Genomic DNA, 25,837 nt, shown 5'->3' on the forward strand with positions numbered 1-25,837 from the left:
TCTATGGGGATTGATTCTAGGCTTCTCTGAGGATTACAAAATCCATGGATGCTCAAATTCCTTATATAAAATGGCATAGTACTTGCGTATAACCAATACACTGTCTCTTGGATACTTTAAGTCAAGATTACTTATAATACCTAACATGGCATAAATGCTATATAAACAGTTGTTGTACTATATTTTTAAAAGTTGTATTATTTCTTTTGTTTTCCCTTCAAATATTTTTGAGCCACAGTTGTTAGAATCCACAGATGTGGCACCTGTGGATACTGAGGGCCAACTGTATATTGATGAATTTCTGAAGAAGTTTGACCAGGTTGTCAATAGCAACCACTTAGTGATGGCAGAACAATTAGGTGGAAGGAATCCACATCTCTAAGTGCTCAGGTAGAGCCCTGCACTGCCCACTTACTTCCACCCTGTATGTGAGAAAATAAATAAATAAACTTCTATCTAGTTTGACCTACTATATTTTGGGGTCTTTTTGTAAGAGCATCTTAAACTATACACAATCATAACTGATCCTACACAATCTAATAAACCAATCAACAATTCTAACCAAACTCATGGAGCTCACTAATCTCAGGAAAATCAGTTTATTTAGGGAGGGACAAACAGGTGAGCGGAACTGGAGTTCTATTCGTCAGTCATTGTCGTGAATAAGGATGTAGCCCAAGTTGGGTGGTGTGAACATGACGGAGGGGCAGGCCTTACCTTGCCATCCATGTACTCCAGCCACTGGAGTCCCAGGTTGGTGACAATTCTAGGCGTGCCATCATCTACTGGGAGGATGTCTACCTGGAATGACTGAGGCGCTGCTGTCATAATCTGTAGGGGAGGGCAGAAAAGAAAACTCATCATTCACAAGCACCTGAAGTATGTCAAGCCCAGGGCCTACACAGCTGAAACCCGTGAAATCTGCTGACACTTCAGAGATGAGGGATGGGCAACTGAGCCCATTCCCATCCCTTATCGTCTTGGCACAAGACCTAAGGGAGAAAGCTGAATGATATAGTGAGAACACTGTAGGAAGAAAAGAAAAAAACCAAAAAAACAAAAAAACAAGTGGCATTCTTGCTGGCATTTCACCTTCTATGGAAGTTGGTTTTTACACACCTATGTCTTCTTTAGTCGAGTTCAATATTGTCTTGGGATGAAAAAATAAACAGTATTTTCCCTTTCAATAAACCTTGTTAAAATTTTCATGAGAGGCTGACAAAAATAATCATTAAATTGTTAATGTTGAAATATCTAGGTGGGATTATGCCAGATGTGAAATATCATGGGAAGATATTTTCTTTGTTTTTGTTTTTTTCCTTTTCCCGTTGTTGTCTGTTTTAAGGGAGACCTCTCTATACGAGTGTGAGGGGCAGAAGAAATCAGGAATAAAAGCATTTGTGGGAATAGTGAAAAGGAAATTTTGTTTATAATCCCATTCTCACAGATACGCACATGCAGGCATGCAACACACACATCATAAATTGGATCCAGCACCTCACTGTTGCTGGGTGGATACAGCAAGCTGGGACACAGGGCAATGAGATGTTGGCTTTTCAATCTCCCACAAGCCACCTTCTAAATAATTTCCATTTTTGTTTTAAAATGACACCGACCCTCCAGAGACCTGCTGTAATGTTTTGTTTATAAGAACAGTAGCCCTCTTGCTGATATATCCTGAAATCTTTTCTCTCTTCTGAAAGTCAAACTAACTGGGGAGCAGCTACAGTTTGGGAGAGAGAAAACAAGAGTGATGACTTGCCAGGTGGTGATGCTGTGCAGACACCGAAATAGCAGGAAAATCCCAAGAGCCATCCCACCGACATACCAGCTAACGGAGAATGACCTTCTCACAGACCGTTTGTCTCGAAAGGACACAGAGGATCTTTTTTCCAGGAAAATAATCCTTCATTGTCAAAGTAGAAAAGGAGCTGTGAAGGCCTGAGATCCTTTTGTTATCTTGGAGGTATAGTAAGGTGTACACATGCCACTCACTAAAACTGCCTCCCCCAGGTCAGATACCTTTCATCAGAATTGCAGTTTAGGAACTGCAGGAGAGCTGGTTAACAAATGAAGGGATGAGAAAAATGGCAGCAAGGGAGTGGAAGGGGAATCAACGTTTCTTCTGATCATCTGGATGTTAGAAGACAGCAGTTCCTTTAGTAAGTAAAGCTTGTCAGTTGCACGACCTCAATAGAAAAGCGTTTTACTGGTTTCACAAGCTGGTTCTAAGATGATGATGATGATGATGATGATGATGATGATGATGATGATTACAGCTTCAGTTTATCTGATGTTCCCTGTGTACCAGGCACTGGGCTAAGTGCTTTATATACATCAGGAGAATATGTATCACTCCTACTTTACAGATAGGGAAAGTGAGGCTTAGAAAGTTTAAATGATTTACAAGTACATTCAGTTTGTACATGACAGCGCTGGAAATTAAATCAGTATCTTTTAGGATACATATGCAGAAGAATGAACCTGGACCCCTATCTCTCACCACATACAAAAATCAAATCAAAATCAACTAGAGAATTAAACCTAAGACCTCGAATGATGAAACTACTACAAGAAAGCATTTAGAAACTCTCTAGGATGTCAGTGTGAGCAAAGATTTCTTAAGTGTTATCCCACAAGCACAGACAACCAAAGTGAAAATGGACAAAAGGGATCGCATCAACTTAAAAGGTTTCTGCACAGCGAAGGAAACAATTAACACAGTGAAGGGACCACCCAAGGAATGGGTGAAAATATCTGCCATCTACTCATCTACAAGGGATTAATAAGCAGAATATACTAGGAGCTTAAACAATTCTACTGGAAAAAATCTAATAATCTAATTTTAAAATGGGCAAAAGATTTGAATAGACATTTGTCAAAAGAAGATATACAAATGGAAAAGAGACATATGAAAAAGTGCTCAATATCACTGATCACCAGAGAAATGCAAATCAAAACTACAATGAGATGTCATCTCACCCCAGTTAACGTGGCTTTTATCTAAAAGACAGGCAATAAAAAATGCTAACGAGAATGTGGAGAAAAGGGAACCCTCATTCACTGTTGGTGGGAACGTAAATCAGTACAACCACGATGGAGAACAGTTTGGAGGTTCCTCAAAAAACTAAAAATAGAGCTACCATACAATCCAGCGATCCCATTGCTGGGTATATTCTCAAAAGAAAGGAAGTCAGTATATCAGAGAGATAGTCGCACTCCTATGTTTGTTGAAGCACTGTTCACAATAGCCAAGATTTGGAAGCAACCTAAGTGTCCATCAACAGATTAATGGATAAAGAAAATGTGATACGTATACACAATGGAGTACTATTCAGCCATAAAAAAGAAGGAGATTCAGTCATTTGCAACAACATGGATAGAACTGGAGGCCATTATATTAAGTGAAAAAAGTCAGGCACAATGAAACATCACATGTTCTCACTTATAGATGGGATCTAAAAATCAAAACAACTGAACCCATTGAGCTAGAGAGGAGAAGAATAGTTACTAGAGGCTGGGAAGAGTAATAAGAGGGCAGAGATGGTTAATGGGTAAGAAAAAAAGTCAGAATGAATGAATAAGGCATAGTTTTTGCTAGCATGACAGGTGACTAATGTCAAAAATAATTTAATTGTACATTTTAAAATAACTAAAAGAGAATAACTGGATTGTTTGTAACACAAAGGATAAATGCTTGAGGGGATGGATACACCATTTTCCATGATATGAGTGTTACTCATTGCATGCCCATATCAAAACAACTCATGTACCCCAAAAATATATATACACCTACTGTGTATCCACAAAAATTAAAAATAAAAATTATTTTTAAAAATCAATATATTTTGGATGCAAAAACCACACTCTTAACCACTGCTATTTCTCAAAGACTGAGAAACTCTGTTTAGGCTGAGGGGATCCAGCCCAAAAAGAGAAAAACAATCTAGAGATATAAAACATTATTCAAAAACCAGATGAAAGAAAAATTAAAGGGTAAAGGATGGGCAAAAAGAAAACAGAAATAACAGTAATACTAACAACAAGAACTATCACCATTTATTGAGCACTATTTGTCAATGGTGTTAAGTATTTTATGTGGATCACCTCCTTGGATCCTTAAACCAACTATTTGAAGCAGATAATTACTGTCCATTTTACAGATGAAAAACTGAGGCTTAGATATGTAATTTGCCCAAGGCCAACCTACTAGCTAGTGACAGAACAAGAACTCAAACAGTGGTATGCTTGATGTAAAAATCCATGTTCTGCTTCTGCCATGCAGTGCTAGGCTACCTCCTCCAGTGTCCTCACCCCTCACCTCTTTTCCCCCTTCCTCAATGATAAAGAAGGGGTTTGTCCCATCAGAAACAGTGAAGGTGAACCAGTCCTTGAGGGAGTTACTGCTGTCATGGCTGTAGCTGACCCGGTTCTGGTAGATGTCTTCCATGGTGAAGGTGGAGGTGAGGTGGAAATGCTGCCCGTTGCTGGTTCGCTCAATGGTGCCATGGCGTGGAGGCTGCACGATGGTGAAAGTGACAGACTCGGCCTGTCCGGAAGGCAAAATACCAGAGGGGAGGGAAGCTCATAACAGAAATCAAAAGAGTGAGTGATGCCCAATTGCTGGTCAAGGGTAGCAGAACCCAAAGACATTGATAAAGTAAGGACTGTATTTTCTTTAGAGATGCCAAAAATAGGGTTAAAGAGAATGACCACACTGTTTGCTAGAATTGCACTTACATTCTGGTACCTTCAGGTGTAAGACTAAAACGTTTAAATTTCTTCTCTTCAGGTCATTGGGGAAAGCCTGAATTGTAAACCTCTATGAAGATGATAGGAAATAGACGTTTTTAATCTGTTCATTTCTTTCCCATACATCTACCCATAAGACTTATATACAGAATCTCATATGCATCACAACAGAAGCTAGCTTCTCATTTTTAATTACTGCTTCGCTGGTGACCCATAGAAAGAAAAAGAGGCATAAAATCCTTCCCAAGGCTTTTCAAGGATTTCCTACCAACTTAGAACAAAATGCCAAGGCCTAACCTGGGCCAGCATGGCCCTCTATGACCTAGTCCCAGGGTTTCTCTCTGGCCTCATTCTTTCCTCCTGTCTATTCAATGGGTTCCAGTCTCTTGGCCTCTTGCCACCTTTGCTACAGTTATTCCCAGAGTCTAAGTGCACTAGATCACAGTGCCTTTGCATTTCTGGTTCCGCTGTCTGGAGGGTGAATTCTCCCAGATAACTTTTGCTTAACAACGTCTTTGCTAAAGTATGACCTCCTCAGAGAGGCCTTCTTTGGATACTCTGAAGTAGCACATCTATCAATCTCTATCTCCCTCATCTGCCTTTATTTTTCTTCATAGCACTCATTGTATCTGATCATAGTATGTTCCTTCTTTCTTTACTGTCTTTTCCCCAACTAAAGGTAGTAAACTCTCTAAGCCTGCAACTTTATCTGTCTTGTTACAGCCCTGTCTTTAGCATCTACAGCAGAGCCTAGAACATCATACGTAATTAATATTTGATGAAAGAATCAATCAATCAAAGAGTGCTGGCACAGAGAACTAATTAATAAGTGAGCTAAGTCATGTCAGAATGTGAGATGCTTTAATCTGGAAGCATGAGAATAAGAGCTTAGTCTCCACATGCGCTGTTTTACTGTACAAAGCCTAGTTTTTGAGGAGGCTCAAATTGTAATAATTAGTTGCCATCAGAGAAGTCTGGATGAAGGAGGTGAAATGGAGAAAAGGGCATATAGGTATAGAAAATCCCTGTTCACACTAATGGGTAAAATGTCATCTACCTGATTTTCTGTAGATCAGTACAAAATCAGCATTATAGCAAGAGCTATAACATGTTAAAAGGATTGTTACATGTACTCAAGGGAGAGGATGAATGTATTTAGGTTTTTAGAAAGGGTTTAAAGCAATTTTATCTCAAATGCATTTGATTTTCTTTTCTAGAAGGCCAGGGTATCTTCTGTTTCTTAATCCTTCAAGGATGTTTGCACTCACCTTACAGTTCCTCCCTACCATCAGGATGCACAGCTGCAAAGCGATAGCTGCCACCAGGTCAGCCTCTCATTTAGCCAGAGAACCCAGGGGAGGAAGCGCTCTTACCTCTGTGTCAGCATCCACCGCCTTAAGCTCAAACTCTGTGATGGTCTTCCTCACGCCCTCCTGCACCCGCATCCCTGAGTTCTGTACGATGGGCAGCAAATCATCGACAGGGTGAAGAGTGATATGGAAAGTCTGAGTTACCTAGAATGGCAGGAAAGTGCAGGTGGGACACCTGTCCCTACCACCTACCCAACAAGTCCAAGGTGGGTGCTCTCTACTTTCCCTTTCACACATTTCTGGCACAAGTCAATAATTAGGAGCCCCAAAGTGAGTCCTCTTGGGCAAGAACCAAGCTGGCTACAGAGGCTGCCCCTACTCCTTGACTGAGAGCAGAGGAAAATGAAGCTCTCTTTTCACCAGTCACTCTGCCTACTCCATTCAAAGAAGATGGTGAGGAATCAGTACTTTTCAAGGATGGAGTCCAGTGCTCACCTACCTCATTGACTCCATCAGACAGTGTAAAGCTGAAGGCATCTGAATGTTTCTCAGCCTCACTAGAATGGACATACTGAACATTTCGTGAAGTCAGGTCAGCTTGAGTAAAGGAACTAATCTGGATACCTAGAAAAAGGGGAAGAGAGAAACAGAGAGGATATTAAAATGCTAGCCATACATCTAAGGCTAGGGAAGTGTCATACTCTCACCAGAGAGAGGGAGACAGTCCTTTGTATTTTTCTTATAGCATTTATGTCCTGCTCTTGAGGACCTTGTGTTAAGAGTTGTTTGTGGATACAAGAGCATATATTCTGTGGGAGAGCATGTTAACTTAATTATAGTGGCTTCTATGTGCCAAGCCAACAGCAGGTGTTCAATCAATATTACTCTTCTTTCTCTTGGGATTTATATATGTAGGTAAAATCTGTGAAAGGTAGAGCCATTGTCTTATTCTCCAAGCCCCTCTCTCTTCAGTTTTATATTCCCCCAAGCCTCACAGTCCTTTCTGAAGACCTACCCTCATTTTAAATATTGCATAATGGTTTAGCTTTTAAACTAACGTTACAGGGCGTGGCTACACATGGCTTTGTTTCTGTGATTGGTAAGCCATCCCTGGCTGCCATAATTTTATTGGATATTCTTCAAGGTTCCTTTCAACTCTCAGGTCTACGATTCTAGCTTCTCCCATCCCACTTTAGCCAGTCAGGCAGTAACAAAACTTACCGCATGACTTTGGGGCATGAGCAATTATTCCATACCAAATAAAAAATGACCTGGAAAAACAATACCCTTTAATAACATAATAGAGAAAAAAATCATGTTAAATTTTTTTCCCAGAGTCATTTTTAAAACAAAAAGTTTGAAAGAAATTTTAAACAATGGTAAACTATCCCATTAATGTGCAATGTCTCTGTTTTAAATGCCTCACAACATTTAGCAAAACAACTTGGAATTGTTGCTTCTATCTTAGGGCTGCTAGCACTCATACCCAGGTGCCAATCAAGACTGAAATGAAAATCACATCTTTTCATCCTCTAGCACAAATTATCTCCTTCTGATTCTGGGTTTTGAGGTATTAATCAATGTAATCTAGTCCTTTAGTTTGGCCCTGAAATTGATTTGCTGTATTCTGGGTTTTATGATTTGTCATTGTTAACCTACAAAGAAAACAAAGATTCTACATTGACTTATATATTTAAGGGTGACATCAGTATCACTGCTGTATCTTCAAGAAGTAAAAAAAAAAAAAAAAATCAACCCACATGGTTTACATTTGCATCTCTCCTTATCATCTGAAATTTGTCACACAGATACAATAGCCTCCTGAATATGGGGGCATTAATTTTTTGATGAGGCATTTTATATTTCTGTGCTTGCTACATCAGTTCTTGACAGGCAAGAAATGTAGCACCCTGTCTTATAGCTTTGTCTTTTGGCTCTGGACAGAAATCCATACCATTCTTTAAAAATTTAATAACTTCAGACTGGCTGTACTGAGAAATTTAAATCTCTTCCCCCTGCTGTGAATCCATTCTCACAGCTCACAGGAAAATCTCATTTGGATTCTCACCATCAACTGGTCACCTAATTCACTGTTCCCTTTATGGAAGTCTAAGACTGATTAAGAAAGGTGATAGATTTTGCCTTCCTCTTGAGATTGATTTTTTAAAATATTTTTTATTGAGGTAAAATTGACACATAATAAATTACACATATATAGAGTGTGCAATTTCTTTTTCTTTTCTTTCTTTCTTTCTTTTTTTTTTTTTTTTTTTTGAGATAGGGTCTTGCTTTGTTGCCCAGGCTGGAGTGCAGTGACACAATCTCAGCTCACTGCAACCTCCGCCTCCCAGGTTCAAGTGATTCTCCTGCCTCAGCCTCCTGAGTAGCTGGAATTACAGGCACACACTACCACCATACCTGCCTAATTTTTGTATTTTTAGTAGAAACTGGATTTCACCACATTGGCCAGGCTGGTCTCTAACTCCTGACCTCAGGTGATCCACCCACCTCGGCCTCCCAAAGTGCTGGGATTACAGGCGTGAGCCTCTGCCCCCGGCGTAAAGTGTGCAATTTCATAAGCTTTGGCACACCGAGAAACCATCACCTCATTCAAAATAGTGAACCAATTCTTCAACCCCGAGTTTCCAACTTACGCTTCATAATCCTTCCATCCTTCCCTTTCCCATCGCCTACTCCATCGCAAAGCAACCAATGAATTGCTTTCTGATGCTACAGATTAGTTGGCATTTTCTCTACTTTTCAATAAATAGAATTATATAGTATATACTATTTCATGTCTAGTTTCTTTCATTTAGCATGCTACACATATAAAGCTGCCGTGATGATTAGTGTGCAAATCTTTGTATGGACATAAGCTTTCATTCTTCTTGGTAAACCTCTAGGAGTGAAATGCCTGGAATATATGTTAGGTGTATGCGTAATTTTTTGGGAAACTGCTAAACTGCTTTTCCAAGGTGGTAGTACCATTTTATATTCTCACTACATTGCACGAGAGTGCTAGGCTTGACCTTAGTGGGATTTTCCTAATTCAATCTAGCAAACATTGAGTACCTATTATGGGTGGAACACAGTTTAAAGGCTGCTTATGTATGTTGAATTTTATCTTTTAACAACTCTGGGAGGTTGAGGTTAGCACGTTACCCCCATTTTGTATATCATGACACTGTAATTTATATAATTAAAATGTTATGTGACATACCCTATGTCACATAGCTAATAAAGGGGCAGTGCTGAAATTGGAACTCGAGGCAGTCTAATTACAAAGTTTACACCTTCTAGGAGCACTTTTTGTAAAACTCATCTAGACAAGAAACCTCTTGAATTTCACTCTTCTTCTTTAACGCTTTTTCAATATGAAAGTAATATATGTCTATTAAAGAAAATGTGAAAAATCTAGACATGTAGGAAAGAAATATCATTCATAGACTTACCACTCAAAAAAAAAAACCACAATATTTTTGAGTAGTTCCTTCTAAAATGGCTTATTGGCTGTACCCTCTTTCTTGTGTGAAATATTGATTTTGATGTGTTTTAATATTATCGTTTAAATGACACTCATAAATATGTACCAGGGGTAACAAGTTGCATCTAGAACCTGAGTTTTAAGAGGACAAGAATTTTTCATGTTTCTTCACTGATGTGCACCTAGAATAACCCCTGGAACACAGTAAGTGCTCAAACCATATTTGGTGAATTAGTTTAGATTATCCACTATAATCAATACCTAAGAGGTTCTTTTGAGCACATACAGTCATGCGCCACATAATGAGATTTCAGTTTCGGTCAACAACAGACTGCATATGATGGTGATCCCATAAAATTACAATACTGTACATTTTCCATGTGTAGATATGTGCCGATACACAAATACTTACCATCATGTTACAATTGCCTACGGTATTCAGTATAGTAACACGTTGCACAGGTTTGTTGCTTAGGAGCAACAGGCTATGCATATAGCCCAGGTGTGTAGCAGGTTATGCCATCTAGGTTTATGTAAGCATACTCTGTGATGTTCACAAAATAATGAAATCGCCTGACAATGCATTTCTCAGAACGTATTCCCCATTGTTAAGCAATGCATGACTATGTTTTCAATCCTCATCCACTTTTTATTTTTAAAATTTTAGCCTTTGCTAATTGGGTTTTGGAAGACTTCATCTGCTCATTTGCCAGCAAGGTGGTGTTTCTAATCACATATTGTCCCTACCGCTGTCACAGCAGGCAGTTGCAATTTGAAATATCTTGAAGGGTTTTAATCCCATTGAAGGTGTTTTCTTTTTTTTTTTTTTATTTTTTTTTATTTTTTATTTATTTTTATTTTTTTTTATTTTTTAATTTATTTATTATTATTATACTTTAAGTTGTAGGGTACATGTGCATAACGTGCAGGTTTGTTACATATGTATACTTGTGCCATGTTGGTCTACTGCACCCATCAACTCGTCATTTACATCAGGTATAACTCCCAATGCAATCCCTCCCCCCTCCCCCCTCATGACCTCATGATCCCTCCCCCCTCCCCCCTCCTCATGATAGGCCCCGGTGTGTGATGTTCCCCTTCCTGAGTCCAAGTGATCTCATTGTTCAGTTCCCACCTATGAGTGAGAACATGCGGTGTTTGGTTTTCTGTTCTTGTGATAGTTTGCTAAGAATGATGGTTTCCAGCTGCATCCATGTCCCTACAAAGGACGCAAACTCACCCTTTTTTATGGCTGCATAGTATTCCATGGTGTATATGTGCCACATTTTCTTAATCCAATCTGTCACTGATGGACATTTGGGTTGATTCCAAGTCTTTGCTATTGTGAATAGTGCTGCAATAAACATACGTGTGCATGTCTCTTTATAGCAGCATAATTTATAATCCTTTGGGTATATCCCCAGTAATGGGATGGCTGGGTCATATGGTACATCTAGTTCTAGATCCTTGAGGAATCACCATACTGTTTTCCATAATGGTTGAACTAGTTTACAATCCCACCAACAGTGTAAAAGTGTTCCTATTTCTCCACATCCTCTCCAGCACCTGTTGTTTCCTGACTTTTTAATGATCGCCATTCTAACTGGTGTGAGATGGTATCTCATTGTGGTTTTGATTTGCATTTCTCTGATGGCCAGTGATGATGAGCATTTTTTCATATGTCTGTTGGCTGTATGAATGTCTTCTTTGGAGAAATGTCTGTTCATATCCTTTGCCCACTTTTTGATGGGGTTGTTTGTTTTTTTCTTGTAAATTTGTTTGAGTTCTTTGTAGGTTCTGGATATTAGCCCTTTGTCAGATGAGTAGATTGCAAAAATTTTCTCCCATTCTGTAGGTTGCCTGTTCACTCTGATGGTAGTTTCTTTTGCTGTGCAGAAGCTCTTTAGTTTAATTAGATCCCATTTGTCAATTTTAGCTTTTGCTGCCGTTGCTTTTGGTGTTTTAGACATGAAGTCTTTGCCCATGCCTATGTCCTGAATGGTACTACCTAGGTTTTCCTCTAGGATTTTTATGGTATTAGGTCTAACATTTAAGTCTCTAATCCATCTTGAATTAATTTTCGTATAAGGAGTAAGGAAAGGATCCAGTTTCAGCTTTCTACTTATGGCTAGCCAATTTTCCCAGCACCATTTATTAAATAGGGAATCCTTTCCCCATTTCTTGTTTTTCTCAGGTTTGTCAAAGATCAGATGGCTGTAGATGTGTGGTATTATTTCTGAGGACTCTGTTCTGTTCCATTGGTCTATATCTCTGTTTTGGTACCAGTACCATGCTGTTTTGGTTACTGTAGCCTTGTAGTATAGTTTGAAGTCAGGTAGCGTGATGCCTCCAGCTTTGTTCTTTTGACTTAGGAGTGTCTTGGAGATGCGGGCTCTTTTTTGGTTCCATATGAACTTTAAAGCAGTTTTTTCCAATTCTGTGAAGAAACTCATTGGTAGCTTGATGGGGATGGCATTGAATCTATAAATTACCTTGGGCAGTATGGCCATTTTCACGATATTGATTCTTCCTATCCATGAGCATGGTATGTTCTTCCATTTGTTTGTGTCCTCTTTTATTTCACTGAGCAGTGGTTTGTAGTTCTCCTTGAAGAGGTCCTTTACATCCCTTGTAAGTTGGATTCCTAGGTATTTGATTCTCTTTGAAGCAATTGTGAATGGAAGTTCATTCATGATTTGGCTCTCTGTTTGTCTGTTATTGGTGTATAAGAATGCTTGTGATTTTTGCACATTAATTTTGTACCCTGAGACTTTGCTGAAGTTGCTTATCAGCTTAAGGAGATTTTGGGCTGAGACAATGGGGTTTTCTAAATATACAATCATGTCATCTGCAAACAGGGACAATTTGACTTCTTCTTTTCCTAACTGAATACCCCTGATTTCTTTCTCTTGCCTAATTGCCCTAGCCAGAACTTCCAACACTATGTTGAATAGGAGTGGTGAGAGAGGGCATCCCTGTCTTGTGCCACTTTTCAAAGGGAATTTTTCCAGTTTTTGCCCATTCAGTATGATATTGGCTGTGGGTTTGTCATAAATAGCTCTTATTATTTTGAGGTACGTTCCATCAATACCGAATTTATTGAGAGTTTTTAGCATGAAGGGCTGTTGAATTTTGTCAAAAGCCTTTTCTGCATCTATTGAGATAATCATGTGGTTCTTGTCTTTGGTTCTGTTTATATGCTGGATTATGTTTATTGATTTGCGAACGTTGAACCAGCCTTGCATCCCAGGGATGAAGCCCACTTGATCATGGTGGATAAGCTTTTTGATGTGTTGTTGAATCCGGTTTGCCAGTATTTTATTGAGGATTTTTGCATCGATGTTCATCAGGGATATTGGTCTAAAATTCTCTTTTTTTGTTGTGTCTCTGCCAGGCTTTGGTATCAGGATGATGTTGGCCTCATAAAATGAGTTAGGGAGGATTCCCTCTTTTTCTATTGATTGGAATAGTTTCAGAAGGAATGGTACCAACTCCTCCTTATACCTCTGGTAGAATTCAGCTGTGAATCCATCTGGTCCTGGACTTTTTTTGGTTGGTAGGCTATTAATTATTGCCTCAATTTCAGAGCCTACTATTGGTCTATTCAGGGATTCAACTTCTTCCTGGTTTAGTCTTGGAAGAGTGTAAGTGTCCAGGAAATTATCCATTTCTTCTAGGTTTTCCAGTTTATTTGCGTAGAGGTGTTTATAGTATTCTCTGATGGTAGTTTGTATTTCTGTGGGGTCGGTGGTGATATCCCCTTTATCATTTTTAATTGCGTCGATTTGATTCTTCTCTCTTTTCTTCTTTATTAGTCTTGCTAGTGGTCTGTCAATTTTGTTGATCTTTTCAAAAAACCAACTCCTGGATTCATTGATTTTTTGGAGGGTTTTTGTGTCTCTATCTCCTTCAGTTCTGCTCTGATCTTAGTTATTTCTAGCCTTCTGCTAGCTTTCGAATGTGTTTGCTCTTGCTTCTCTAGTTCTTTTAATTGCGATGTTAGAGTGTCAATTTTAGATCTTTCCTGCTTTCTCTTGTGGGCATTTAGTGCTATAAATTTCCCTCTACACACTGCTTTAAATGTGTCCCAGAGATTCTGGTATGTTGTATCTTTGTTCTCATTGGTTTCAAAGAACATCTTTATTTCTGCCTTCATTTCGTTATGTACCCAGTAGTCATTCAGGAGCAGATTGTTCAGTTTCCATGTAGTTGAGCGGTTTTGATTGAGTTTCTTAGTCCTGAGTTCTAGTTTGATTGCACTGTGGTCTGAGAGACAGTTTGTTATAATTTCTGTTCTTGTACATTTGCTGAGGAGTGCTTTACTTCCAATTATATGGTCAATTTTGGAGTAAGTACGATGTGGTGCTGAGAAGAATGTATATTCTGTTGATTTGGGGTGGAGAGTTCTATAGATGTCTATTAGGTCTGCTTGCTGCAGAGATGAGTTCAATTCCTGGATATCCTTGTTAACTTTCTGTCTTGTTGATCTGTCTAATGTTGACAGTGGAGTGTTGAAGTCTCCCATTATTATTGTATGGGAGTCGAAGTCTCTTTGTAAGTCTCTAAGGACTTGCTTTATGAATCTGGGTGCTCCTGTATTGGGTGCATATATATTTAGGATAGTTAGTTCTTCCTGTTGAATTGATCCCTTTACCATTATGTAATGGCCTTCTTTGTCTCTTTTGATCTTTGATGGTTTAAAGTCTGTTTTATCAGAGACTAGGATTGCAACCCCCGCTTTTTTTTGTTCTCCATTTGCTTGGTAAATCTTCCTCCATCCCTTTATTTTGAGCCTATGTATGTCTCTGCGTGTGAGATGGGTCTCCTGAATACAGCAGACTGATGGGTCTTGACTCTTTGTCCAGTTTGCCAGTCTGTGTCTTTTCATTGGAGCATTTAGTCCATTTACATTTAAGGTTAAGATTATTATGTGTGAACTTGATCCTGCCATTATGATATTAACTGGTTATTTTGCTCGTTAGTTGATGCAGTTTCTTCCTAGCCTCGATGGTCTTTACATTTTGGCATGTTTTTGCAATGGCTGGTACCGGTTGTTCCTTTCCATGTTGAGTGCTTCCTTCAGGGTCTCTTGTAAGGCAGGCCTAGTGGTGACAAAATCTCTAAGCATTTGCTTATCTGTAAAGGATTTTATTTCTCCTTCACTTATGAAACTTAGTTTGGCTGGATATGAAATTCTGGGTTTAAAATTCTTTTCTTTAAGAATGTTGAATATTGGCCCCCACTCTCTTCTGGCTTGTAGAGTTTCTGCCGAGAGATCTGCTGTGAGTCTGATGGGCTTCCCTTTGTGGGTAACCCGACCTTTCTCTCTGGCTGCCCTTAACATTTTTTCCTTCATTTCAACTTTGGTGAATCTGGCAATTATGTGTCTTGGAGTTGCTCTTCTCGAGGAGTATCTTTGTGGCGTTCTCTGTATTTCCTGGATTTGAATGTTGGCCTGCCCTACTAGGTTGGGGAAGTTCTCCTGGATGATATCCTGAAGAGTGTTTTCCAACTTGGTTCCATTTTCCCCCTCACTTTCAGGCACCCCAATCAGACGTAGATTTGGTCTTTTTACATAATCCCATACTTCTTGCAGGCTTTGTTCATTTCTTTTTCTTCTTTTTTCTTTTGGTTTCTCTTCTCGCTTCATTTCATTCATTTGATCCTCAATCGCTGATACTCTTTCTTCCAGTTGATGGAGTCAGTTACTGAAGCTTGTGCATTTGTCACGTATTTCTCGTGTCATGGTTTTCATCTCTTTCATTTCGTTTATGACCTTCTCTGCATTAATTACTCTAGCCGTCAATTCTTCCACTTTTTTTTCAAGATTTTTAGTTTCTTTGCGCTGGGTACGTAATTCCTCCTTTAGCTCTGAGAAATTTGATGGACTGAAGCCTTCTTCTCTCATCTCGTCAAAGTCATTCTCCGTCCAGCTTTGATCCGTTGCTGGCGATGAGCTGCGCTCCTTTGCCGGGGGAGATGTGCTCTTATTTTTTGAATTTCCAGCTTTTCTGCCCTGCTTTTTCCCCATCTTTGTGGTTTTATCTGCCTCTGGTCTTTGATGATGGTGATGTACTGATGGGGTTTTGGTGTAGGTGTCCTTCCTGTTTGATAGTTTTCCTTCTATCAGTCAGGACCCTCAGCTGTAGGTCTGTTGGAGATTGCTTGAGGTCCACTCCAGATCCTGTTTGCCTGGGTATCAGCAGCAGAGGCTGCAGAAGATAGAATATTTCTGAACAGTGAGTGTACCTGTCTGATTCTTGCTTTGGAAGCTTCCTCTCAGGGGTGTACTCCACCCTGTGAGGTGTGGGGTGTCAGACTGCCCCTAGTGGGGGATGTCTCCCAGTTAGGCTACTCAGGGTCAGGGACCCACTTGGGCAGGCAGTCTGTCCCTTCTCAGATCTCAACCTCCGTGTTGGGAGATCCACTGCTCTCTTCAAAGCTGTCAGACAGAGTCGTTTGCGTCTGCAGAGCTTTCTGCTGCTTTTTTGTTGTTGTTGTTGTTGTTGTGTAGCTGTGCCCTGTCCCCAGAGGTGGAGTCTACAGAGACAGGCAGGTTTCCTTGAGCTGCTGTGAGCTCCACCCAGTTGGAGCTTCCCAGCAGCTTTGTTTACCTACTTAAGCCTCAGCAATGGCGGGTGCCCCTCCCCCAGCCTCGCTGCTGCCTTGCTGGTAGATCACAGACTGCTGTGCTAGCAATGAGGGAGGCTCCGTGGGCGTGGGACCCTCCCGGCCAGGTGTGGGATATGATCTCCTGGTGTGCCTGTTTGCTTAAAGCGCAATATTGGGGTGGGAGTTACCCGATTTTCCAGTTGTTGTGTGTCTCAGTTCCCCTGGCTAGGAAAAGGGATTCCCTTCCCCCTTGCGCTTCCCAGGTGAGGCGATGCCTCGCCCTGCTTCAGCTCTCGCTGGTCAGGCTGCAGCAGCTGACCAGCACCGATCGTCCGGCACTCCCCAGTGAGATGAACCCAGTACCTCAGTTGAAAATGCAGAAATCACCGGTCTTCTGTGTCGCTGGCGCTGGGAGTTGGAGATGGGAGCTGTTCCTATTCGGCCATCTTGCTCCGCCCCCGATGAAGGTGTTTTCAATCACTAACCTGCTGGCTAAACTATGTATCTGGCAGTATTATGGAGACCCACATTAACCCTGTCAGTCTTTCCAATTCCCCTGGAGGGCCAGCATGCCAAAGAAAGCAGAGTCCAGGTCAGGGAAATGGTGTGGAAATAAAGCATCTCTGAAGAAATTGCCTTCTTAACAGCCTGTTAGATGATGCCTCAGACCTCCCACTTGCAGCACAGCTGTGGGCAGTTCCATGCATGTTACCCATGTCCATGTCCTATCTGAAGCTCATCCTGTGGGAGACGCTCAGCCTTCTTGCTTCAGGATTTTTGCAAAGCCTCTTGTGATGGGTTGAATTGCACCATTTCCCTACCCCAAATTCACATGTTGAAATCCCAAGCCCCAGTATTTTAGAATGTGGCTTATCTGGAAATAGTGTCAACGTAGACGTAATTAGATCACATGAGGTCATTGGGGTGGACGGAATATGACTGGTGTCATAAAAAAGATAAATTTGGATACAGACATATCTAAACGGGGAGAACAGCACATAAACGAAAAGATGGCCATCTCCAAGCCAAAGAGAGAGACCTGTGGCAGGTCCTTCCTTCACAGCTCTCAGAAGAAGCCAGTCCTACCAATACCTTGATCTCAAACTTGCAGCCACCAGAACTGTGAGACAATAGATTTCTGTTGTTTAAACTGCATATTCTGTGAAACTTTTTAATGGTAGCCCTAGCAAGCTAATATGCCTCTGCTCTCAGGGAGAACCCAACCAAGACAATGGGTGCATCCTATTTTGGATGGTCTCACAATACTGAAAGAGGTTGGAATAAAGAGGAAATGAAATAACACCATTGCTAAAGCATCACCTCTGAGAACTGTTTCCCAACTAACCCCCACCCCTCTCTTAGGTGGAACCTGCCATGCGTGCTTTGGGCTCCCCCTGTCCTCTGCCATGTGGCTACCGAACATGTGTGTGAATTATGTGTGTACCAAATTATGTGTGCCTGGCTACCAAAACACACATGCACATATTTTTCTACATGTCCCCCACTTCCACAACTAAGTAGTCTCTTGTAGCAGTAAGTGTTTGCTGAAGGGAGAAAGGCAGGCAAGGAGAAAAGGAGGGAAGGAAGCAACTCTAATATGACAAGTACAAGTATGTAATTACAAACCAGCCTATAAATAGAATTTCACTGGGGTCCTTTTAAAAGACACTTATATTCTAAGCCCCATCTCTAGGAGTCTCTATTTATTGGTCTAGGTGGGGCCCAGGCATCATTATTTTTAAACACATGCCACTCACTCAGATGATTCTAATGTGTAACATTCTAATCACTCACGTGATTCTAATGTCCAAATAGAGCTGAGAACGCTTGATGTAATAGAAGAGTAGAAAGAACAATCAGAAAACCTGCTTTGGTTTCTTTTTTTTTTTTTAATGCTTTCTTTCTGTTCTATATGAGTCACATAGGCTAGTGTAACACACTGCCTTATTTCATTGTATTTTTTTGTCATCTCTATAACTGGAAGAGTCATAGCCCCCTCAGAGGTAGCAGATAAAATGGTGGATGACACTAACATCAAGTATTTGATCTTATTTGATCTGTGCAGTGGTGGGGGCGGCGGTGGTTATGTCTGAAGTTATATGAATTCTGCAGGTTTAAAAAATTATTTTAGATTCAGGGGTACACGTACAGGTTTGTGACAGGGTATATTGTGTGATGCTGAAGTTTGGGCTTCTGTTGATCCTGTCACCCACATGTGAACACAATATCCAATAGTAAGTTTTTCAGCCTTTCCCCCCACCCCTTCCCTCCCCAGTGTCTAAGGTTCCCATCTTTATGTCCACGTATACCCAATGTTAAGCTCTTGCTTATACATGAGAACATGTGATATTTGGTTTTCTGTTTTGAATTCTGCAATATTTTTAATAAGAGAAATTGTGTGGATTTACTGACAAGAGAACTATTTATATCTGGTGAATAAAAATAATGCTTCATATGACTGTTACTAAACTGGTAAGTGCTAAGGGTTGGCCCTTAAACTGCAGTCATGACTAGGTAGCCTAAAGGGGGCTTCATACTGCGATTTCTCCATACATGAGGACACGATACAGACTAGCCTCCACAAAGATAGAAAGCTAGTGAGGAATGAGGATTATGAGTGGGCTGAGGGTGCATGCACAACTGAAGAGGTTTAACTATCCCGTAGCTCACACATCCCAGGAGGCAGCCTGGACTCCAGGGTAGTCTGATTTATGGAGGTGGCCGAGTCAAAGCCCAGGACATTACCTGGAAGTTCTCGCTTTGACCTCTCTCTCTCTAACTGTGCATTCCCTAAGGACAATATTATCTGCCCAAGCCACACAGGCTCTCATGATGATGTCCCTCCATTTTGAAATCTTGTTGAGATGATATTACGACTTCTGGACAAAATGTCCACTTCCCTGAGAACTTTCAGAAGTGGCCTTAAAAGGTCAACTGGGGTAAGGAAGGGAAGAGATGCTTGTTTGAAAAGTGGTTTACCTTTTTTAGAGCTTTAATTTAGCTCCTTCAAGAAATGAGAACTTGGCAGCGAGTTCAAAGTAGAAAGTGGAAAACTTGTGGGCGACACCTTGATAAGTTAACTCTTAGCAAGAAAGGGTTCCCTGCAGAGTTTTGTAACAGCCAAAGGATTTAAGGATTTAAGACGTCTAGACTCGTCCTCGAGGGTACTCACTTTCGTGGGTACGTCGGTGATTAGTAAATAGCTGATGAAAGGATTTTCAATTTGATGAGGGTAAAGCTCTTCATCTGCCTGATTTTAAGATTTAAGAGCAAGATAGGATCCTGAGAATGGTTAAAACAACAATAACAACACAGGGGTTGGTTCCACATTCCCAGAAGGGTGGGGAAATACTCTTTGTAACCTGCGATTCACAGAGGCTGCATGAAGCTAAGCACTGTACATAATGCTTTTCTTCAAGCAGCATCTCTCACAGAATCAAGAAGCTTTGGGGGCTGACCAGCGAGGAGAGCTACCTCTGGTACCCGCTGCCGCTGCCCTCCTGTGGTGCAGAAGTCCTTCTCTGTTTGCCTTTGCTAAGCACTAACGTCATCTGAAAAGTTTATTTCAGGCTCTGGTTCAGCTGCCAGTGGACTCCACAGGGGGAGGAGAGCAACTGTGGCTTTCCCCTGGTTGCCCACCAGCAAAGGGCCTTTTAATGGGTCTCTAAATGCCTTTAGAAATTCTGACAGATCAGAGAGGACCTTTTCTTCATCTGGCCAAGCAGCCATTATGTCACTTCAGGCTTTGAGGAAGGTGTGTTGTAACTGGTGAGGGGAATCCAGCAGGAGGTAGCCCTCCTTGAAATATTGCAGAAGCAGCAACTACCTAACTCCTGAATGAAGCACGTGGGGTGAGACTGAAATGAGTAAGGTGTTGAGAGTTGTGTTGTGTTGAGAGTTGTGTTGTGTTGAGAGCTGTCTCTTGGAGCTCTGCTGATTTCAATACGCTCTATCAGGAATAAAGCTAAAAGTAAGAACGAGGATTCAGACTTAGGATTAGATGCCACAGCCTACTAGTTCTCACTAATCCACTACTGGCCTTTCAGACAGAACAATTATTTGGTTCAGGGCTTATCCCATTCATTGCAGGACATTTATTAATAGCATCCCTATCTCTACCCTCTAAATGCTTGTTTAGCCACCATTAGCCTTCATCCCCATCTGAATCAGTGTGACAACTTGTACCCTAGGGGTGACAACCAAATGCCCTATCCCTTGAAAACCAGTGTTGTCCTGGAAATAACTATATCCCAATATTACTTCCCCCTGCTTAAAAAAGATATGACTCCTGACTATTAGTTAAGTAATTAGATACCCAGTTAAAGTCTACATTCTCCAGCCACCTCACAGCTTTGCACACATATGCTCTTGCCACTGGTAGGTGACATATGTTATCTGAGGCCTGGCACAGTGGCTCATGCCTGTAAACACAGCACTTTCAGATGCCAAAGCAGGCAGCTCACTTGAGGTCAGGAGTTCAACACCAACCTGGCCAACATGGCGAAACCCTGTCTCTACTGAAAATACAAAATTTAGCCAGGTGTGGTGGTGTATGCCTGTAATCCCAGGTACCCGGGAGGCTGAGGCACAAGAATCACTTGAACCTAGGAGGCAGAGCTTGCAATGAGCCAAGATTGCACCACTGCATTCCAGCCTGGGTGACAGAGTGAGATTCCGTCTCAAAAAAAAAAAAAAAAAAAAGTGACGTGTGTTCTTCCAGTAATACTCCTAAAAACAAAATGGATGTGGGGCTCCCCTGGCCTTTTCTTCCTTTCTGCTGGCTGGGGGATGACCACAGCTGCAGCATTCACCTTGGCCCAGAGGTGGAAGCCTCACATTGAGGATCACTGAGTCACCTCACACCCCTGCCTTTGGATTACTCTGAGAGAAAACGAATGTCTTGTTGAAATCATTGTATTTTGGGGTCTCCTTGGTCCAGCAGCTTAGCTTCTATCTTAGTTAATATAACTCCTTACTCTCATATCCCAAGAAAAACAGGGATATTTTGGGTCTATTGACAGAGGGAAACCCTGATGTGAGGGTGTGGCCTGCTCAATCTCAAAAAAACAGCGCATACAGGAACTGGACTCTCTTCGGTGACAGAAGGCTCAGGTCTGTCTTCTGCACAGTTTGCATAGGCAGATGGCTCCCTACATCTCCTATGGGGAAGAAGAGATTTCCCCACCTTTTCTCTCTACAGAGGACAGTCAATTATAATCAGCTGACCAAGCAAGACAGCATCAAAATAAGTCTATTTCCCAGTTAACCATCAGGAGGGTGTCTGCAGCACCAATGATTAATAATAATTCCAGGAGGCGTCTGGTCCCCAAATAAATATCTTGCCCTGTACTACAGACACTGGCCTAGAAGTTGCTCTGCTCTTCTTGGAAATAACAGAACCCCCACCCCCGCCTCCGCCCCCCTCAACTCCAACTTCGGGTAAACCCATCCTCACCCATGGAGACAAGTGGGGTGAGGTGCTGCTGCTTTTCGCTAAGCTGTAGCTACCCGCCTTCAGGGAGGCCAGTAAGTATTCAACATGTACTTCCTCCAAAGGGAGACTTTTGACATATAAAAACAATCACCCCCATGAACATTTTCTCATGCTAGGGAGGTAAGGAAGGAGACGTCCTGGCAAAATGAAACAGAAGGGACTCAGTATGGGGTTGGTGATGAGGAGGGCAGGGAAGTCATGCTCTACCAGCCACGGGGAGGGGCGCCTCAGAGTAATGAGAAGAGGGCTGGAACCTTGTATCTGCTCTCTTCAGAGTTACTGGAAACAGGCAGATTGAGAAAAACTGGTAGGGACTGGGAAAGGTGTGAATTAGGAAGTCAAGCCCATCGGAAAAAGGCACCTGAAGGAACCATCCCAGGTAGAGAGCATCCCTCCACTTCTGGAGGGCGCTGCTCCAGAGGAGGAAGCATGAGCACCTCCTGGCCTCTCCTGAACCAGAGCTGGCTTGGTTTCAGTCACCAGATTTTAAGCCCAGGAAAGGCTGAGGGCTGTGAAATCAGAAAAAGCAAATTTGGAGCCCCTGCCTCCCCAACAGGACTCTTAACACAGCTGGGGTCTGGGAAGAGCTGGGACTGCTACTGACCAGCAGGGAGGCAATGGTAGTGCCTTGCGGAAGCTCAGACCTTTGAAGGCTCTGCACCGTAGGGATGCGCCGCCTAACACAACAGCCAAGTCTGCCCTTTCATCTTTGGAGAGATACAATCAGCAGCCTTCCAGAATTCTGGCGGAGACAATTAGCTCGTGAATTCTTTATCTAATATCTCAGTAGCCAAGGTCTTGGGGGTGCTGCTCTGCATACTTCCCCCAGGAACTTACAGACAAAAAGGCAGGTGACCTGCTCTAATTCCCACTAGGGATTTTAGCCAATTTGTCCATCTCTCTGTACGCCCTCCTGCCACACGTACAACACGCCCTCCTCCACCATCGCTCTGGACCCAGATGCGGTCTGCCTCCCTCACTTCCTCCCTTTGATCACCCTCCATCTTTTAAAGCTCATCTTTCCCAACTCTCCCCTTCATTCACTCTGCTGCAGCCACCCTGGTCTCCTTGCTACGTCTCGAACGTGATTTGCCTGATGGAACCCGCCTCAGGATGTTGACATTTGCTGATCCCTCTGACTGGAATGTCCTTTTTTTTTTTTAATGTATCAGCATGGCCAGCTCCCTGGCTTTCTTCAGATGCTTGCTCAACTGTCATCTTATTATTAAAGAGGCCTTCCCTCACCCGCTTGCTCTCTGTGTTCTCCCGGGAATACCCTTACTTCTCCTGGACACTCATCACCATCTGACACAGCATATATGTGCTTGCTTCCTTGCTGTTGAAATCCTTGCATTAGAAAGTGAGTACAATCAGGGCAGGAACTTCTCCTGTTTTTCCATTTCCCTGGTTGAATTAATGAAGACTCTATAATCTAAAATATGAAAAGAATCCATGAAGCTCTAAATCTCCAACATGCTGTCACTGCCTCTATGTTCCAAGAAATAAAGATCATTCTACCTTTAGATTGTCTTTTTTTTTGAGATAGGGTCTGGCTCTGTCACCAAGCTGCAGTGCAGTGGTGCAATCACAGATCACTGCAGCCTCAAATCCCAGGCTCAAGCAGTCCTCCTGTCTCAGCCTCCCAAGTAGCTGTGACTACAAATGTGCATCACCACATCTGGCCTTTGAAAAGAAAAGAAAAGAAAAGAAAAGAAGAGAAAAGAAAAGAAAAGAAAAGAGGCCGGGCGCGGTGGCTTAAGCCTGTAATCCCAGCACTTTGGGAGGCCAAGACAGGCGGATCATGAGGTCAGGAGATCGAGACCATCCTGGCTAACAAGGTGAAACCCCATCTCTACTAAAAATACAAAAAATTAGCTGGGTGTGGTGGCAGGCACCTGTAGTCCCAGCTGCTTGGGAGGCTGAGGCAGTAGAATGGCGTGAACCCGGGAGGCGTGAACCCGGGAGGTAGAGCTTGCAGTGAGCTGAGATTGCGCCACTGCACTCCAGCCTAGGCGACAGAGTGAGACTCCGTCTCAAAAAAAAAAAAAAAAAGAAAAAAAAAAGAAAAGAAAAAAAAGAAAAGAAAAGAAACGGGGTCTCACTATGTTGCCCAGGCTGGTCTCAAACTCCTGGACTTAAGTGAGATCCTCCCACCTCAGCCTCCCAAAGTGCTAGGATTACAGGTGTGAGCCACCGCACCTGGCTCTAGATTGTTTATTCAGAAAATATCTCTTGTCACTCACATCCATTCAGCTCCCAACTTGTACAGGTTCTCCCCTGAAATTCCTTCCTTTCTTCCTTCCTTCATTCAACCAACAAATGTCTATTGAATACTTACTAGGTACAGGAATTCTCTCTCACATTATTCTCATGTTACTATTCTCATGGCTGCTGCTCTAGGTGAAACCCCACTACCTTCTACCTGGCCAAATGTGAAAGTTTTCTAACCCCTGCCACTGCCTCCTTTTTCTTTCCTTCAGTTCTTCCTATTAGACACTACCTGATGAATTTCACTTTTCTTCCTTGCTCAAAATTCCACAGTAACTCACTATTGCTTATTAAATTAAATAGAGGTTACTTATCCCAGCTTCGAAGATCCTCCATAAACTCTCAATCTATGCATGAGCCCCATTTCCTACTATTTTTAGAATATGTGCTTCAGTTAAATTGGCCTACTTGTTGTTTGAATGTGCCTCTCATGCTATTCCTATCTCTGGAAAGAATACAAATTCTGTATGCCCAAACTCTGCCTTCCAACGGCACTCTTAAATGCGACCTCTGTGCACTTTCTCACCCAATGTAGCCTCTCCCATTTTTAAACTCCTACAACACCATGTTTATAACTTTCTTAAAACACCTGCCATATTTTCCCCTGAGCTATGGTTATGTGCAAAGGTTCCTTTTCTTATCCAGTAGAGAACTCTGGAGGGCAAGGATTGTATCTCATTCATCTTCACTTCCTGAACAGCAGCTAAACCAGAATCTTGCTCAGTACACTTGCTCACTCACTATTCACTGGATTGAATTTTTAAGCCCTGCAGAATGCCTTGCACAAGTGCTCAAGGGAGTATAGATGAAAAGCAGGATGCAGTGTTTGCCCTAAAGGAATTTATCTAGTTATGGAGACAAGATTGCATACAGAAAATTTTACATGTACTTTTTAATTTACCTTCAGGGAGTAATCATTAAGCACCTGCTGTGTGCTAAGTATAATACAAGGCAGTGCATAATGGTCAAAATCAGTGAGGCAGGAAATAAATATGAATTAAGGCAGATTCTAGGTATACATGATACATGATGTGGCTGCCCTCAATACTTACTAAGGCCTAAGTTTTGATTCAATAAATCAAGAGATGATAGACTTACCTGGTGATGTTGCATGTTCCAGGTGGCCCAGCTGGGGCTGTCTGGTGATTCTGTAGATCAATTCTGTAGGGCCACTGTCTTGGTCAGTGGCCGACAGCTGCAGGGTGGTGATTTTCTTCACTGAGTTTTCATCCAAGACCAGTCCTTTATTGGTGATGATGACTGGTGGGGATTTGTCTTCTGAAAATATCAGAAATAGTGCTTTGAAATGGCATCTTCTCAGCCTCCTTTCTTTAATTCTAGGCCTGGTGCCAAGAAGTAAGATCAGAGTCATCTCTAGACCTGTGTGTTAGACAGCACACCAAGGAGCCAGGGGTTTGTGCAATAAAGGGGGTATGATTTTCAGTTTCCACACCAGCTAGGTAAAGGGAAGGACTCGAGCCTTGAGGTGAACAAAGTGTAAACTATGTAACCTCAGAACTGCTAAAATAGTTTTATATTAGAAAATCAAATGTCCCTTTACCTAGAACGCTGATGGAAAATGACTGGTCAATCAATCTGTTGCCTTCTCCATCAACCACATCAAATTTAAAAGCAAAGCTTCCGCCAGGTTCTCCTGTTCCATGACTATATTCTACATGGCCTATAAAAAGGAAAAAAAAAAAAAAAAATCAAGGTTTGCTATCAGTGCTTTCTGCCCTTATTTCTGAAGCAAGAGGTAGGAATTCAATTGGTGTTCACACCAATGAATCAATTCACACCTTCCTCGCTTTGACACTGCTTTTGACATTTTAATCTAAAGTTTTCATTTCCTCCTTTTCCTCTCCCACCATCTACTTTCTCATAACCAAAGACCTTCTCACAGCAAAATCACCCCAA

At 41.8% G+C, this 25,837-nt stretch overlaps 1 protein-coding gene across 1 annotated transcript in view; it reads right to left on the reverse strand.

Annotated features, from left to right (window-relative positions):
- Positions 1-25,837, reverse strand: part of FRAS1 (Fraser extracellular matrix complex subunit 1) — a 464,327-nt gene that overhangs the window by 77,293 nt on the left and 361,197 nt on the right. Inside the window, exons 46-51 of the mRNA XM_025384816.1 lie at positions 25,482-25,601; positions 25,019-25,198; positions 6,562-6,686; positions 6,126-6,266; positions 4,322-4,549; positions 718-831 (exon numbers count right to left, since the gene is read on the reverse strand). Coding sequence (XP_025240601.1) covers positions 718-831; positions 4,322-4,549; positions 6,126-6,266; positions 6,562-6,686; positions 25,019-25,198; positions 25,482-25,601 — 908 coding nt within the window. The remainder of the gene's footprint in view (positions 1-717; positions 832-4,321; positions 4,550-6,125; positions 6,267-6,561; positions 6,687-25,018; positions 25,199-25,481; positions 25,602-25,837) is intronic.

Source organism: Theropithecus gelada, chromosome 5 (genome assembly GCF_003255815.1).
Source record: "Theropithecus gelada isolate Dixy chromosome 5, Tgel_1.0, whole genome shotgun sequence".
Classification (NCBI taxonomy): Eukaryota; Metazoa; Chordata; class Mammalia; order Primates; family Cercopithecidae; genus Theropithecus; species Theropithecus gelada.